This window comes from Cibotium barometz, chromosome 27 (assembly GCF_041138505.1).
Source record: "Cibotium barometz isolate CiBa-2024 chromosome 27, ASM4113850v1, whole genome shotgun sequence".
Taxonomy (NCBI): domain Eukaryota; kingdom Viridiplantae; phylum Streptophyta; class Polypodiopsida; order Cyatheales; family Cibotiaceae; genus Cibotium; species Cibotium barometz.
Window position 1 is genome coordinate 9846333 of NC_141072.1, and position 16183 is coordinate 9862515.

Consider the following 16183-nt stretch of genomic DNA (forward strand, 5'->3'; position numbering starts at 1 on the left):
AATAGATACAAGACATATATTAAGTACTTTTGAATCATTTGAGCAAACGTGAAAAACCAGTATGGTTTTTTCACGACCATAAATATTTAGAGATATTCACGCCAAAGAAAGATAAGAGTTAGTCATTGATAAGTACAAAAGATGAATGTGTTGGAAAACATGTAATTAGTGGATATCATGTCAATTGGGCACAAGTTTTTTAGCATGAAAAAGCAAACTAGTTTTTCATGGGTTGTGAATATCTATAGATATTCACACCAAAAAGTTAAGTCATCTTCTTACAAAGAAATGCATGTGAGTTGTCATGCACAGTTAATAACAAATGCAAAGTTACAAATTATAAGGGCATGAAAAACTAGGGTAGTTTTTCACATGTGGCTTTTAGGAGAAAATCAGAGTCAAGGAATGCCACTTATATGTTCAAAAATGATGTTAGGAGGGGTGTTGGAGAAGTTGCAAGCCTTTTTTTAAGATTTTGACCAGGGTAAGTTGGCGTGAAAACCCAATCAGTGGCTTTTCACTAGTCTGAAAATTTGAGATTTTCACATAAAATTTAAGAATCCCAATCCCCTCTAAAAGTCCCCAATTTTTTTAGTGTATTTGCTTTATTATGACTTGAAAGCAAGTACAATGTAAATCTTAATCATTGATCTTACCCTGCTTAGCTGAACGTAAGCATGTGTACCAAACAATTATCCAGATTGGCTCACTTAGCTACCTAGCATTGAGTGTCTTAGCTGCCCTATTGGCGTGTCCAATGCCCAAGGGTTTTGTGTGCATACAACTACTTGGACTTTCTCTAGCCTACCCTATTGGTCACTAAGACTTGTCCCTGGACTGGGGCTCACAAAATGATCAGTGCATATCCCTAACCCAAAACATGCACTTCCTCATCGTTGTGTCATCAAGCACCCAAGTGCCAAGTGCACATGACATCCCCTCTTGCTTAACTTGTTGAGAAGAGTCATAGTGCTTCCAATGAACAAACCAACAATGGGGGGGCAGCCTTCAGAAAAAATACTCCTCATCAAACTTATGCATAGGTGCTGATGGAAAAACTGCATCAACTACATCACCTACTTCTTTTGTTCCGTCCTCTTCAGTTGCAACATCTAGGGCTCCATCCATGTGTTGGTGATGGAAAGCTTTCCTCTACAATTGCATCATCTGGGGCTCCATCCATGTGTTAGTGATGGAAAGCTTTCCTCTTGCAAAACTCTCTCTTCCTAATACTGCACCACCAGACTATGCACAGCCTCCAAATATCCTTTGCACTTAAACTATTCCAAGGAGACCTTGCTTTTTGCTAATACCAACGTAAATGCAAAGTCACATGATCGAGAGTGAGATCCTTAGCCTTGATACTACTGTAAAAATACCCATGTTATATGGGCTTGAATGATATCTTCCAACATTTGACTGCCTCAAGAAGAACTAAGCTTTGATATCAGTGTCTCCACCTTGATACTAAAGATACCTGACTCAGCTGTGTAATCAATTCTACCCAATGAAGGGCCTCCAGCTTGTGGCTGATTCGCTTTAGGAGGTTCATTGCGCATGATGCATCCATTGCCGCTCTCTTACCAAAAGGCTAAAGAAAGAGGCTTTCTTTTGGAGATTAGGTCCAATGCCTGTCTTAAATTTTTGACCTCTAGGCATCTCCTTCCGTACTTAATGAACATAAGCCTACGTACCCATGCTGAAAAAAAGGGTTGGAACTCATTGATCCAAATGGATCCTTGCAGGAACAACTGCCTACCAAGCAGGATTTTGCAAGGTCTACAGCAAAACACTTACCTGAGCTCATCTGCTGATGGTTTAGGACTAAATGCCATGCTGGAAGCTCCTTGTGATGCTCTGCTGACTTGTCCCTGGTGGGATCAACCGCGAGGATCAAATGCCTGATGAAGGGAGAGGATGGGGTTATTTACAGGACTGATTTATTGGTCAAGTGCCTGACTTGTAACTGCCCAACCTCATGATAAATAATCCATTCACCGATTACAGAAAATTACAGTATACATGACAAAAGGGTAAATCTCAAACCCAGTTCGTATACCAAAAGAACCATCATGCCGACAGCAGTAGGTCATTTAGGTCAATGTGAGGTTCAGAACAGAGCTTAGCTGCCACGTGCTTGGATAGTGTTGTGTACCAAATGATCATTGCCAACCAAAGGGGCATAAAGTTAACATGTCTTTCTGCTTCCCTTTAGTCGTTTTCAAAGAAGATGCACCTTCATCGTCACCATTCATATTAACCTCCTAAATAGGAGAATTTCCATCAGACACAGAAGTATCCATTGCAGAACATACTCATTATTCATATTTCCTTTCTAATCCATGCTCAGTAAGACGTGTAACCAATTGCAAGTTGTGTACAGCAAGCATTCCAAAGTCGTTTCAGCAAATAAAAGCAACTCTGAAAGCATATTTGCACTTAAGTAAAATAACTCCATTAAATGGTGACAGATACATGACAAAATACTTGCCATATTGGAGAATTAATGTATTTCGTAATCATACATTTTCCCTTTACAGGGCACTCTTGATGGTAGGATGGAAAACATTCCACCAAGGCTATATGTGACAATGAAGTATTAAAGGTTCTCCACAACCTTCTTGCTGAAGAGAAGCATCTTAGCAAACAAGAAACCAGAACACCGAAGCTCAACTTACCTGCTGCTCAGCGTCTAATTAGAACTTCTGCATCTGATGATAAAGAGGATGGCTGGTCGGTTTGCTTCCTGCACCATTGTTTATAATCACGTATAATCCCAGACAGTAAGGCTGATTCCATGGCCCCCAAAATCCGATCTAGAATCCCGTCACCCACTGGTGTAAGAATTGCCAATGGCATCATAGAGAAAGGCAAAGGCATATCCACGTTGAGATCCAGTTCCACCCATCCTTGGAAACTCTTGTTTTGTTCCCTTTGTGAAGCAGACAAGCCACTTTCTGCAACAGTAAGCTGGCCCAAGAGAGAGAAATCAAAATCTAGTTGCTTGAACCGGTCAGGAAAACCTTTAAAGTCCAGCATGAGCTTGTTGGAGCTTATTTTGAGTGCTGTATTTTCGTGGAAAACCCTGAACCCAAACGAGCACAATCAGCATATGTGTGCTTATTCATGTTTTATAATCGTGCATAAAAAAGGGGGTCATGTTTTATAATCGTGCATAAAAAAGGGGGTCCTTTAGGCCAAACTTGAAGTAGCATGAGTTCAAATCACAAGACTAGTGGAAGAGAAGTCAATTCGGGCAATCATGTGACAAACTCACTGTGCATTCCTCTGCTTGTGACCCGATTGTGCACACACACACACATACCAACATATGTGCATGTGCGTACATTCATACATACATAAACATACAAAACATATGAGCCAATCATGCAGCTTCAATGTGCTCATTTCTATGCAAATAGGAAAACTAAGAAACTTAAATCATCAATAGGACCTCCTATACAAAAAAATTATTGTTTTAGACATGAATTTTGTAACAAAGTGAAAGAGTCTCATGTCTATTTGGACCCAAGGCCAAGAATGAAATGTATGTAAAACGGACCAAGGGCTAGGGGATAGGGTGGCCATACCCATGGACACTTTTACGTGTACTGTGAAAGGGTGGTCATGTATATAACTGAAAAAAGGGAATAATGATGTAACTAATTACTTGCTAATGATAATTACAGCTTGCTAATTGTCACCAACCAGGACATTTCCCAGTATGAAAGGGGTCTGGTGGACTCCAAGATGTTTAAATATTTGGAAAGTACAAGCATTGGGAATGAGAGATTATCCTCGAATACAAAGGACCACACTCCTAAAATTTAGGAGAGTTGGAGCTCTCTCTCTTCATTAATAGAGGCTCTCTTGCTGCACACTAGCCTCTACCACCGTTACAGGCTGCCCTAATGATGGCTACTCTCTTTCTCTCTCTCTTGAAGGCTGCCCATTAAGAATACCAGCTGTTGGGGATTGTTTTGGAGGCTTCCATCGCGAAGAAATACTGAAGGCAAGGGTATTTAATCATTTATTGTGATTTCTAACCATTGTACTTGTTGTACCAACCCTTGTACCTACTGTACCAGCATTTGTACTTGTACTTGCTATACTAATCCTTGAGCATGGACTCATGCTTATGGAATCACGTTTTCCATATTCCATCATACTCTCCAATAGCTTGTTTTTCATAAGCATGTGGCTTCCATTGGCATAAGCCTCTCACCATAGGCTCAAACCAACCAACAAGAAACCATTTCAAAAGTATTACTGCATTTCCAATGATTCCATTACTTGAGGTTGTCATCACGAACATACGTAGGCAATGATAATCCATCATCATAGTCAACTTTTCTCTTCTTTGACCCACCGTATCAAAAGGAAATTCACTCTCGTTCTCCACATCTTCAACTTCATTGGCGTCTTCAAAGCATTCCTTACACTCGTCCACATCCTCTTTTGTGCTTAGTATCCTCTTCTTGGCTTTATGAACCTTCCAATGATCCTTGTTCCGTTTATCACTACACTTGAAGCACAACCCCTTGCTCTTCAAGTTGTTAATGCAATCTTCACCAATGACCTTGCTCTTGTTGGCTCTTTTAGCATCGACATGCTTCCCATCAACATTTGAAGGTCTTGGAAGAGAGAACCAAATCTTAAATTTTCTCTCCCACCTCTTCCATACATGGTAGGGAATCTAGGAGGCCCATTATGAGATGCAACACCACTTGAAGGTTTGAATATGGACAAAGTGTTCGAATCAACCCTTGCTCTTTGCCTTGCTTCTCTTACATATGTATATTTTGCCTCATAAATTTCTGCAAGTAGCATGGCCTCTGTCACCATTTGGCCACCCAATTGGTCCACCCGTGCTTTCTTATCATGTATGTACATTGGACTGGTGTCCATGGCAGTTGTTTATGCCGCGGATTGATGCCACTTGAAACCGATCCCGTCAAGTGGGAATAGACTCCGTTGGACACCCACACGCGTAATAGCACAACTTAAATATCACAATTTGAAATGGACAACTTAATAACTGAAAATTGAAATGAAATGAAATGTTGATAGATGGACACCAGCACTGGGGCCGGAACGGGCCGACCCCCCCCTCAATATATGTTATATTATTGAGAGTATTTAACAAATACAATGCTCCATGGGTTCAATGAACCAGATGATGTCCATGTAGAACTGAGATGAATACAGTACCAAACAAGAGGCTCAAAGTAGATGTTCGAAGGAGAACGACCACTTGAGTGGTCCAGTCTCTACGGTCCAATGCCTTCACTGAAATCCGCGGAGAGCGCCCCACTGGTGTTCCAGGACCACGCACAAACAGGTGCTCCCGTACTAACGCCTGGCTCTCCCGATCTCGGCACCCATGGACCGTGGTTCTCCAAAAGCTTGGACTACCCGACACCGAACGGGTGTTAGCGGTAGAGAGAATCCTTTATCAGATTTACGACAAAGTTCTTTACTTAAATCTGAATTCACTTACTTGTAGCTCGCAAATGGAAGACAAATACCCGAGGTGTTTGTGTGCAGCTACTAAAAGTAGACACCAAGGCACAGCAGCCTGTCGAGGAGGAGGAGGAGGAGCTGCCTGTGTAGAAGGTGTAGCCACTTGAAGAGAGGAGAGGCAGAGCCGCCTATGGAAAGGAGTGCAACCCCACGCAGCTGCCTATAGAAGAGGAGTAGCCGCCTGTTGTGGAGGAGATGCAGCCGCCTGCAAAGGATGAAACAACGGCCTTTGGAGAGGAGAAGGTGCAGCCGCCAGCTGAAGAGCAAGCGTGGCCTGCTGGAGAGCAAGTGCAGCCGCCTGAGGGGTGCAAAAGTTGCCTGCTATGGCCGCCTGCAGAGGAGAAGAGGTAGCCGCCTGTTGTGGCGCAGCCGCTTGCTGGGCATAGGAAGCAGCCGCCTTTGGAGAGGAAACGCCTGGCTGCAGCCACCTGCAGTGTAGAGGGCAGCTTGCTGGAGAACAAGCGCAGCCACCTACAGAAGGCACAACCGCCTGCTGTGATGCTGAAATCGCCTGGCTGTAGGAGCACAGCCGCCTGCTATGGAGGTACAGTCGCCTGTATGGGAGGAGCAGCAGCCGCCGATGGATAGGAGACAGCCACCTGCTAGAGAGCATGCGCAGCCGTCTGCTGAGGAGGTGAAGGTGGCGCAACCTGAAGAGGAAGAGGCGTACAAATCGTCTGAGGGTGCGCAGAAGGGTGGTCGCCTCTTTGTAGGTGTTGGAGGGGAAGTATACGACCACAGCTGGCCGGCTCCCCAAGCTTGCATGGGGGCCGCCAATAACATTATTCCCAAGCTGGGATCTAGGCAAGTCCATAATAAAATCCATAGTAATACTTTCCCAAGGTTGCGAGGGAATAGGCAATGGCTGAAGCAAACCTGAAGGTTTTTGCCTGTCAAATTTCACCTTTTGGCAAGTAATACATGCACGTACATAAGCCTCAATGTCTTTACGCATGCTTGGCCAAAAGAAATCTCTCTCAATCATCTGTGTAGTGGGCATGATACCTCTATGACCAGCATAAGGTGGAGCGTGACATTCCTCCATAACCTTTGGACGCAAATCCTTCACCACACATAGGCAATTATCCTTCATAAGATAACCCTCGTTGATAACATAAGAGGCATGTGAATGACCAGCCATCAAATCAGTCCATATATGGCAAAAATCAAGATCCAAATGATACAAATCTTGCATAGCAGATAAGTCCCCATGAGAGGCCACTGAGACTGCAGCCACATAAGGCCTCCTGGATAATGCATCTGCCACCACATTTTTCTTTCCTGGAGTATGCACAATCTGAAAATGAAACATGGAAAGAAAGTTTGCCATTCTCATCTGCTTCTCCGAAAGCTTTGTTTGAGATAGAAAGTATCTCAAGCTTTGATGATCTGTCTTGACTACAAATTCAACCCTAAGACGATAATGTTTCCATATCTTTAAAGCATGAATTACAGCCAAGAGCTCTTTCTCATAGATATCCATATGAAGCTCAGCATCATGCAAACGACGGCTCTCGTATGTAACTGCATGCCCTTCTTGATTTAGGACAGCCCCTATACAATCGCCACAAGCATCGCATTCTACTACGAATGATCTTTGCAAGTCAAGAACAATCAATACGGGTCCACATATGATGGCATGCTTGAGTTGCAAGAAAGCATCCTATTCTTTTGAAGTCCATTTGAAAGTGGTTTTCTTCTTTGTGAGATCATGTAGAGGGGTGGCTATCATAGCAAAATGCCTTATGAAACGCCTATAATATGAACATAATCCCAGAAAACTACGTACTTGATGTACGTTTTGCAATTCTGGATCCATTGTTACTCCATCCTTGATACAATGTGACCCAAATAATGTATCTCTGAAAGGAAGAACTCACTTTTCTTGGCATTAATGAAAAGTTTATGCTTCCGCAACTCTTCGAACACTGTGACCAAATGAGTTCTGTGTTCCTGCTCATTCTTGGAGAAAACCAAGATGTCATCAAAGAATACACCTGTGAATTTGCGATGGGGTTGGAATATCCTATCCATCATTCGATTAAACGTAGCAGGAGCATTGGTGAGACCATAAGGCATTACCAAAAATTCATATAATCCAAAGGCTGTCCTGAATGCAGTTTTATGGACATCTTGTGGCACCACTCGTATTTGGTGATAACCACTCTTCAAATCAAGACGGCTGAAACAAGCCGAACCATCAAGCTTATCCAAAATGTCATCAATATGCGGAATTGGGAATCTATTCTTGATGGTAAGCTTGTTTAAAGCTCTATAGAAACACACATGCAGAATGAGCCGTCTTTCTTTTGGACAAGAAGCACAAGAGAGCAATAAGGTGAGGAACTAGGCTGAACCAAACCTTTCTCTAAAAGATCATTTACCTGCTTCATGATCTCTTCTTGTTGTGCGGCACTCACTCGGTATGCGGGTTTATCAGGTGGAGAACTACCTGGCACAATGAAATCGGCCTCTGCTAGTCCACCGCACTTTGGATATTTGGCTGTATCACCAAAATGCAATCGAGGACGCTTGCCATTTTTCAAGAGGGGGGTATGTCATGGCCCTGTGAAAATGGAACAGCACAAGTGTGGGCATGGTGGTTGCTGAGTCAAAATATCAAATGATTCACATGTGGGATGCCCGGACAGAGATAATGATGTGTGGACATCCCTAGGTGTGAAGGGAGGAACTAGAACATTAAAATTTTAATGTTATATGTGTGGTTGCTCCTAGGCCTTAGTGGCCCCTAGGGAACTTTAATAATTATTAAAGTTGGGGCCCTAGGACAAGTATGGGGAGGGGGCAACTCCACTTTTGGAGTGCATGCCTCTCTCACTTCATTCTCTCTCTTCTTTTTGGAAAGGCATGTAGCATATGTGCTGGTTGCAAGCGTGGAGAGCAAGAGAAAACAAGTCGGCTGCTGCAGAAGTTTACTACTGATTTCTGTGTGCTAGAACAAGCCGTACAGCACCCGTACACATCTGTACGACTGCAGGTACAGGCAGTGCTGGCAGGAATCTGTACTGTGGGAGTTGGCGGCGGCTGTTGCAAGCAGCTGTAGTTGCTGGTATAGGCCGTACAGTACTGTATGGTTGCAGGGTCAGTGTACGGACTGAACAGGAGCTGGCGGCGCTGGACAGTACAGGTGTCTGCAGTACAGAACTGTACAGCGGGTACAGTCAGGTACAGCAGGAGCAGGCGCACGAGTACACTCAAGCGACAGCAGAACTGTCCGTACAATTCTGCACGGACAGATTCAGATAGGTGTGCAGAGCCTGTACGGATCGGTACAATACGGATTTTCAAGTCTGTAAAGTCAAGTACAGCACTGAGGTGGATGCAGAGAGGAAGGTACAGACAGGTACACCCACACGTGTGAAGCAGAGTTGTTGAAACAAGTGTGCAAGTACAGACTGGTACAATCACTTCCTCCGATGCAGATCCACGAGCTGATTTTGGTAAGCTCTGGATTTATTCATCTATCTCTCTTTCCATTGGCTTATGTCTGTTGCAGATTTGAGCAATCTGGCCTCTTGTGAGAGGAGGGGTATGGCAGATTGAAAAGGGTGGAGACAGAGATTGAACAGTGAATGTATGTTGTGCTGAGTTGTTGAACCATGTGCATGAGATATGCCAGATGTATGCTCAAGGCTCCCCTGCTAAATGGTCTTGGCTGATCAGAGGGAGGCACAGAGTGTTGCTTTGAGACACAGATCTGTGTGCGTGAATCCTCTGTGCTAAGAGGTATTGTGGGCTGCCAGATTGGAGATACAGGTGTAATCTCTTGGCTGGTTTTGGTGTACTCAGCCTTACATATTTATTTGAAATTGAATAAAGAAATACCGCAAGGGGCGCCAAGCTTTGGGGCCAACAGGTGTCGTTTGATTTTCAGATTTGGGGCACTCTAGCTCCAATCATTTTTGTTTTCATATCTGGACTACAAGTGGAAGGGTGACTGCTAGTCTACCGCACTTTGGTTTCTACCAGAGGCCGGTTTCACACAAGATCTATGCGATGATATTCGGGCCTTTGGGGAGGTAATTCACCTGGCAATGCATCAACAAAACAGTCGTTGAATGCATGAAGAAAATTCAGCCTATCATAAGTCATAGCATCCACATTTTGATGACTTGGTACAATGCTATCACGAACAAAAACCAAGTACACAGAAAGACTCTTTTTCATTGCGTTATTGATTTGGATGTGAGATACAAGTGGGATGGAATCCCCTTCTTTGCTAGCATCAATGAAATGCATGCGGCCTTTATGCATAAAAGAAATCATGTTGGTCTTGTACTCTTTGCGGGGCTCAAGCCTCTATGATGCCATGGCTTGCCCAGCAATACATCACATCCATTTAGTGGTGCAACTAAGAAATGTTCATTATCAAGGTAGCCCTGGATATGTATGTGCAACTTTCCTATCAATGGGGTAACCTGCACCTCTTTACCAACAAAGGCAGCTTCGGCTTCAATCTGTTCTCAACCTCAATACCCAAGGCAACTGCCATTTGTATGGAGATGAAGTTATCAGTTGCACAGTCATCAAACATGAATAAGGCGAGCTGATCCTTGATTTGACCCCAAGCTTTGCATACCATCTGCTCTTTTGCATCATGTTTTGTGTTTCCCTGCACATTGGGAACTGCATGTACATTAGCCTTGGTCTGCTTATCCTCATGTTTTGGTTTGCGGTCACGGCATTGTCGAAACATGTGCTCTTTGCTGCCATAAGAAAAACATTTTTCCTCCTTGGCATATTGCTCTCTTTGCTTCGGGATCTTTAGATGAGGTATTTTCAGCTCTACCTCCCTTGTGGGTCTCCCGGAAGTTCTTTTTAGGTGGCTGTCCACCTTTTTGCAGATTTGGGACAGCCTTGTCTTTTCCCTTTGAACCGCCTTGATCTTGCTTAATTTTGAGCACCAATTTCTCCGTAGCAAGAGCAGAGGCTGTAAGCTGTTGCAAAGTATGCTTCGGGTGCAATTCAATGCCCGAACGATAAGCTGGTTGCAATCCGGAGCGAAACTTCCTCTTTTTTTCATCCTCAGTGATTTGCATAAAAGGAGTTACCTCAAGCAACACTTTCCAAAACTTGTTGACATATTGTTGCACACTTTCATTATCTCTTTGCTCAAGTCTATCCCTTGCTTGACCAATGTGGTCCGGGTAAGGGGACACCCGCCCGTGAACCGTGCGTGTGAAACTGTCTGCTTACATGGTTGTGTGGCATGTGAACAGGTGGTAAGTATTACCCAATCTAGGCTCAAATAGCCCGTAGGACTTAGCCAATATTTATAAGTGAGTGCGTTCCCACTTCATTAAAGTTTGGGCGCCCAAAAGTCACTTATAAATTATGACCACTTCCAAGTTCACACTCACTGAAGTCCCGAAGCGGACAAGACTCAATGTCCAGGACCTGATCCTTCCCTTTTACTCATAAATGGGCATCTCCCCATGTCCCTTCACCTGATTGGACCCCAATTCACTTACTTATTAAGAGAAAATTCGTGTTTTCTCTTCATGAAGATTTTTGGAGGCTGAAAACTCTATTTTTCCACCATTTCTCTCCATTTCCAAGCTCTCCATAGCCATACCCAACTTGCTAGGGTGTTTTCCAAGCTTCCAAGAGTGTTTCCAAGTGCTAATCACTCTCCTACTCACTCCCAATGACTGAAATTCAACAAAACAGCTCTCATTTTTGCTGTAATTTCTAGTCTTTTTGCTGAAAACCCTAATTTCAGCCTTCCTTTCTCAAGTTGAACCATAGGGGAAACTTTCCCAAGATTCCCTTCATCCTCTTGAAGACTTTTGTCGCGAAGAAAAGCGACAAATCAAAGATCTCAACACTCCAAGGACTTCCATCGTGAAGACTTCCGCTGTCATCGACTCTACTTGCTAATGGTAAGCTTTTATGCTTAAATATGGGAGCAAGTAGCAGGAGGGAGGAATCGGATTACGAGATCACATACCTTGTGTAGTGTTCTCTTGTCCTACGTGCTCTCTTGCAGATTGTTGCTACCTTGTGTTGGTGAAACTATAGAGAGCACATGGTAGGGAACATGGGCACTTGAGAGGGTAGTGTGGGTTGCAAGTCTACATCGACAACCACTTGTTTGCAATACTGTATTCATATGCATTGGTATGGAAATCTGGTCAGAAATGCCCATGACACTATGTACTTGATTCTCCCAAGATCAATATACTTTATTTGAGGGAGGGGTCGGCCGTTCCGGCTCATTGTGTGTCTCTTGTCAATTCAACAATTTACTTCTTGTATTTTGAGCAAGTGTCCATCAAATCTTAGTGTATTTAAGTGTATAGATTAGCATTGTGTTCAACCAAGTTACATTGGTATCAGAGCATACGGTTCTCTTTCACTTCTATCGTGAGAGACGATCACCGTGAACACTAGCTATCTCTACACTTAGAACATTATGGACGGCCATACAATGAATGTTGGAGATGCTAATACAAGAGGCAGGGACAATGAAATGCATGCCTCCAATGCTTTACAGGATGAGCAAACTCATGTGGTGCACAATAGGGAACATGAATGTGTGGGACAACTGTCCCATGGCAAAGAGAAGATGCAGGAAGAAGAGTCCATAGTCTTGAGGGCTGAACTTACTCGTATACAGACTCTTCTCCATGCACAACAACAAGAATTGAATCTCTACCGCCACGAGGATCCATTGGTACATGGCCGTTTGAAGGCCAAGAAAGCTAAATCTTATATGGATCATGCTATGGCAATGATTGCTCAAGAGTTGCACATGCAACCGAGGAATGTAGCAATGAGCATGTGTGACAAGATCCTCAAATACAAAGACTTCCGCTGCATGTTACATTGGTATCAGATTCAACTTGTCCACGCACATCGTATCCTAGCATGAGGGCATCCTTGGATGGTCAGATTGCATTCCGACACGACCACCGACTTCAGCATCTACCACATGTGTCACAGCTTTTAGCTGGGATACCTTTGTCCATGACCTGAAGACCAGATTCCTCCCGCCCCCGTACATGACCCGTCTGGCAGATGAGTTCTATGGATTCAAACAGAACGGATCCCCAGTGCTTCAGTTTTCCCGCAAGGTTATTACTTTAGCACAGTAGTTAGGGTTATCTGCGCAGGCCAAGATGGAGCAATTCATTCATGGATTGGATCCTAACATTCGGTTCACAGTTCGTAACTTTGAACCCAGTACATATGACCGGGCTTTGACTCCCGCTTAGAATGAAGAAATGAAGATGAACGGAGGCAACCCCAAGCAGTCATCCCAGTCCAGTACCAAACCCCAACAGCAGCAGTACCAAACCCCAACAGCAGCAATCCACTGCACAACCAGGGAAAGGTAATGCATCTTCTAAAGATACTAAGAAGGACGGCAGTAATAGCTCTAGTTCAGGGAAGAAAGAAAAATAAAGAATCGAAGCCCAAGAAAACCCTTGAGGAAAAGGCTCAAGCATGCATTACTAGAGGTTATCATTCTCCAAAGGAGCAAAAGAGGTATCAGTCAAAAAACAGATGTTTTTTCTGTCACATCATAGGACATGGTAAGAAGGATTGTCCAAAAAGGCAAGCGGAGCAAGCCTCCAAAGAGCCTTCTGCCACAGTTGCCGCAATGTCCCCCGCTCCTCCAGACCCGCTTGCTACCACCAATGCAGTTCAAATCTTACCTTCTATGCATCCCATGCCATCCATGATACTTGATGCTAAGCAGGAGGGTGAGGCGACAACCACACAGAAAAGCCTGATCCGAGCTTATGGCTCTGCCAAGGGCCGCTAGTTCATAATCCTTTTTGACATGGGCAGTTCTGACGACGCCATCTCTCCCCAGTTGGCTACCAACATGAGCTGTACCTTAGTGCCCTATCATTTGGAGGTAGACGGGTTTACACCTCGTCTCCGCACCCACATATCTCAACGGGCACAGCAGTTTTCTTTTCAGGTTCAAAAGGCCTCATTCCAGCGAGATTTCATTGTCTCTCCTCTTTTGGGATGTGACATGCTCTTAGGAATCCAATGGTTTCGTCGGTATGAACTTATTCCCAATTGGGGACAAGACACCTTTATTATCTCTAAAGGTTTTCCTGAGCCTGTCATAATTCGAGGGGATTGGAGCATTCTTGGCATTCCTATGATTTCTCATCTCCAAGCCCGACGAGCTATCCGCAAGGGAGCAAAAGGAGCATTGATTTATGCTCACACAGCTTCTATCTCATCGTCGATAACCGCAGTCTCATCTTCTTCAGTCCCTTAATTGGCAGATCTCCTTTCTCATTCAGACATTTTAAAGGATGATCTCCCACATGCAGGCAATAGATAAAAAGTCTCTAAAACCAATCAAATGCAAGGCAATCTGGCAAATACATGGCACTTACACGCAAGGGGAAAAAACCACAATGGCCACAAGGAGATTCTTTTATGCAGAGGATATCCCGCTCTATAAGATCAAGGGTCCCTAATTTCTTGACATGGTAAGAGCCATTGGGGAAGTGGGGCCTAGGTTCAAGCCACCTTCCTATGACGCTTTGTGTATCAAGAAGTTAAATGCGTGGAAAAATATTTGCTTGGGGTTAGAGAAAAGAGGAAGAAGTATGTTGGTTCTATTATATGTGATGGCTGGTTGGACACAAGAAAGAGCCTATTATCAATGTTCTTGCCTCTTCTATCCACGGCACAGTGTTCCTCAAGCCTATGGATACCAATAGCCAATGCAAGTCAAGAGAATATATTTTTGGGATCTTGAAAGATGTCATTCTTGAAGCTTCAAATGTGGTTCAAGTATGCATAGACAATGCCTCCAATAGTGTGCCTGCAAGAGAGCTCATAAAGGAAGAATGGCCATTTATCTTCTTCACCTGTTGTACTTGCCATTGCTTGGACTTATTGTTCATGGACATTGGCAAGTTGCATTGGATTGCTCTAGTGTTGGAGAAAGGGAACAAGATAGTTAGGTTTATTACCAGGAGAAGCTGCTTTATATACACACAAGTCTTTGACTCATATCTAAAATCAAGACTAGAAGGTATGAGAAGATGGAAGTGACTTTTAGGGATGATCAATAAAGAGAAAGATGATGAAATGCTGATTGCCTTGCAAGAAATTCAAGAGCCTCAGGAGGATGAAGGACTAGGCGGCAAAAACACAAAAGTGGGAGTTACCACTGTAGAGCAAGGTGATGATGAGATAGATGATGATGAGAATGCTTCATCTCCCTCTCATGTGGAGGAAGCAAAATGATGACAAAGAAGTCGTGGCATAATGAATCTTTAGTCATTGGATTTGCTTCTCAAGGCTTGAGCCTTTCAATCTTTGAAGTTTGAAGTTGTAGTGTGAATTTTGTCTTTTAGTTTATGATGTGCAATGTGTGCAATTATCTATGTGACTTTCAAGTTTAATGAATTTTCATATCTACTTTCAAAGTTTCAAGCTTTTTATCTTCAAAATTTAGGACCAACCACCAAGGGCCCAAGCTTCTACTTTCAAGTTTCAAGTTTTCAACCTTAATGTATCTACAGAGTCCAGACTACTATCAAGTGCCAATTTTGAAATTGTTCAAGACTCCAATGTGAATGGCTAAGTGTTATAAAGTCCCAACTCCACGCGCACATATGGGCCCAAATTTAAGGCCACGTATGAAACTCCACCAGGAGCTAAATCATACCTATCATTCTCCCTGAAGAATGGCAATATGAAACGTATGATATGAACTATGATAGGGATTGTTTTGGACACCTAGCACTGCTTATTATCCTAAGACCGATGGGCAAACGGAAAGGGTTAATGAGGGGATTGAAACCTATTTGAGGCATTATTGCCATGATACACAAGGTGTATGGGATTAATGGTTGCCACTTACATGCATAATGAGAGCATTGGTATATCACCTTATGAGGCACTTTATGGGTATAAAGTAAATGTGCCAATAATGGTTCAAAAGCAAGGAGGAGTGAAACCTAATGCAAAGGAAAAGATGGAAAAGATGGATACACTCTTACACTAATGCAAGGCTAATATGAGGCATGCTCAAGAAAGAATGAGACACTACGCAAATGCCCATAGGAGACCATTGAAATTCAAGGAAAGGGATTGGGTTTTCTTTAGGATCCCAAGGACGAGATATGGTGCACCGTGCTCTTAAGGGTAACACCAATACCAAGCTAGTTCATCGATATTATGGACCATATAAGATTTTGAGGCGTGTTGGTGTGGTTGCCTATCAATTGGAACTACCACCAACTACAAAGATTCATGATGTGTTTCATGTATCACATCTAAAAGCTTACCTTGGGCCAGAAGTGCTTGTGTGTGATGAGCTACCTCCAATGAATGAGAAGAGAATGATGAGTATGTGCCAGATATGATTTTGAACACAAGAGAAAGGGTCCTTTGCAACCGAACATTGGTGGGATATCTAGTCAAATGGTCAGGGTTACCTAATGAAGAACCTTCATGGCGACCTACCTCTACATTAGAAGGCTATGAAGGGTTTTTGAATGCATTTGAGGACTCTAATGGGGCTTGAAAAGAGTAAAATAGCTTGCTGGAATTTCCTGTGTATCATGATACATGTGTTTGGATATGTTTGGACGACATAAGGTGCAAATTACAGCCATACATGTCCTTTTGTCTCCAACATATATGACTCAAG

General features: G+C 43.3%; 1 protein-coding gene across 1 annotated transcript in view; it reads right to left on the reverse strand.

Annotated features, from left to right (window-relative positions):
• Positions 1 to 2439: 2439 nt before the first annotated feature.
• Positions 2440 to 16183, reverse strand: part of LOC147623056 (uncharacterized) — a 15456-nt gene continuing 1712 nt past the window's right edge. Inside the window, exon 2 of the mRNA XM_086821087.1 lies at positions 2440 to 3085. Coding sequence (XP_086677213.1) covers positions 2686 to 3085 — 400 coding nt within the window. The 3' untranslated portion in view covers positions 2440 to 2685. The remainder of the gene's footprint in view (positions 3086 to 16183) is intronic.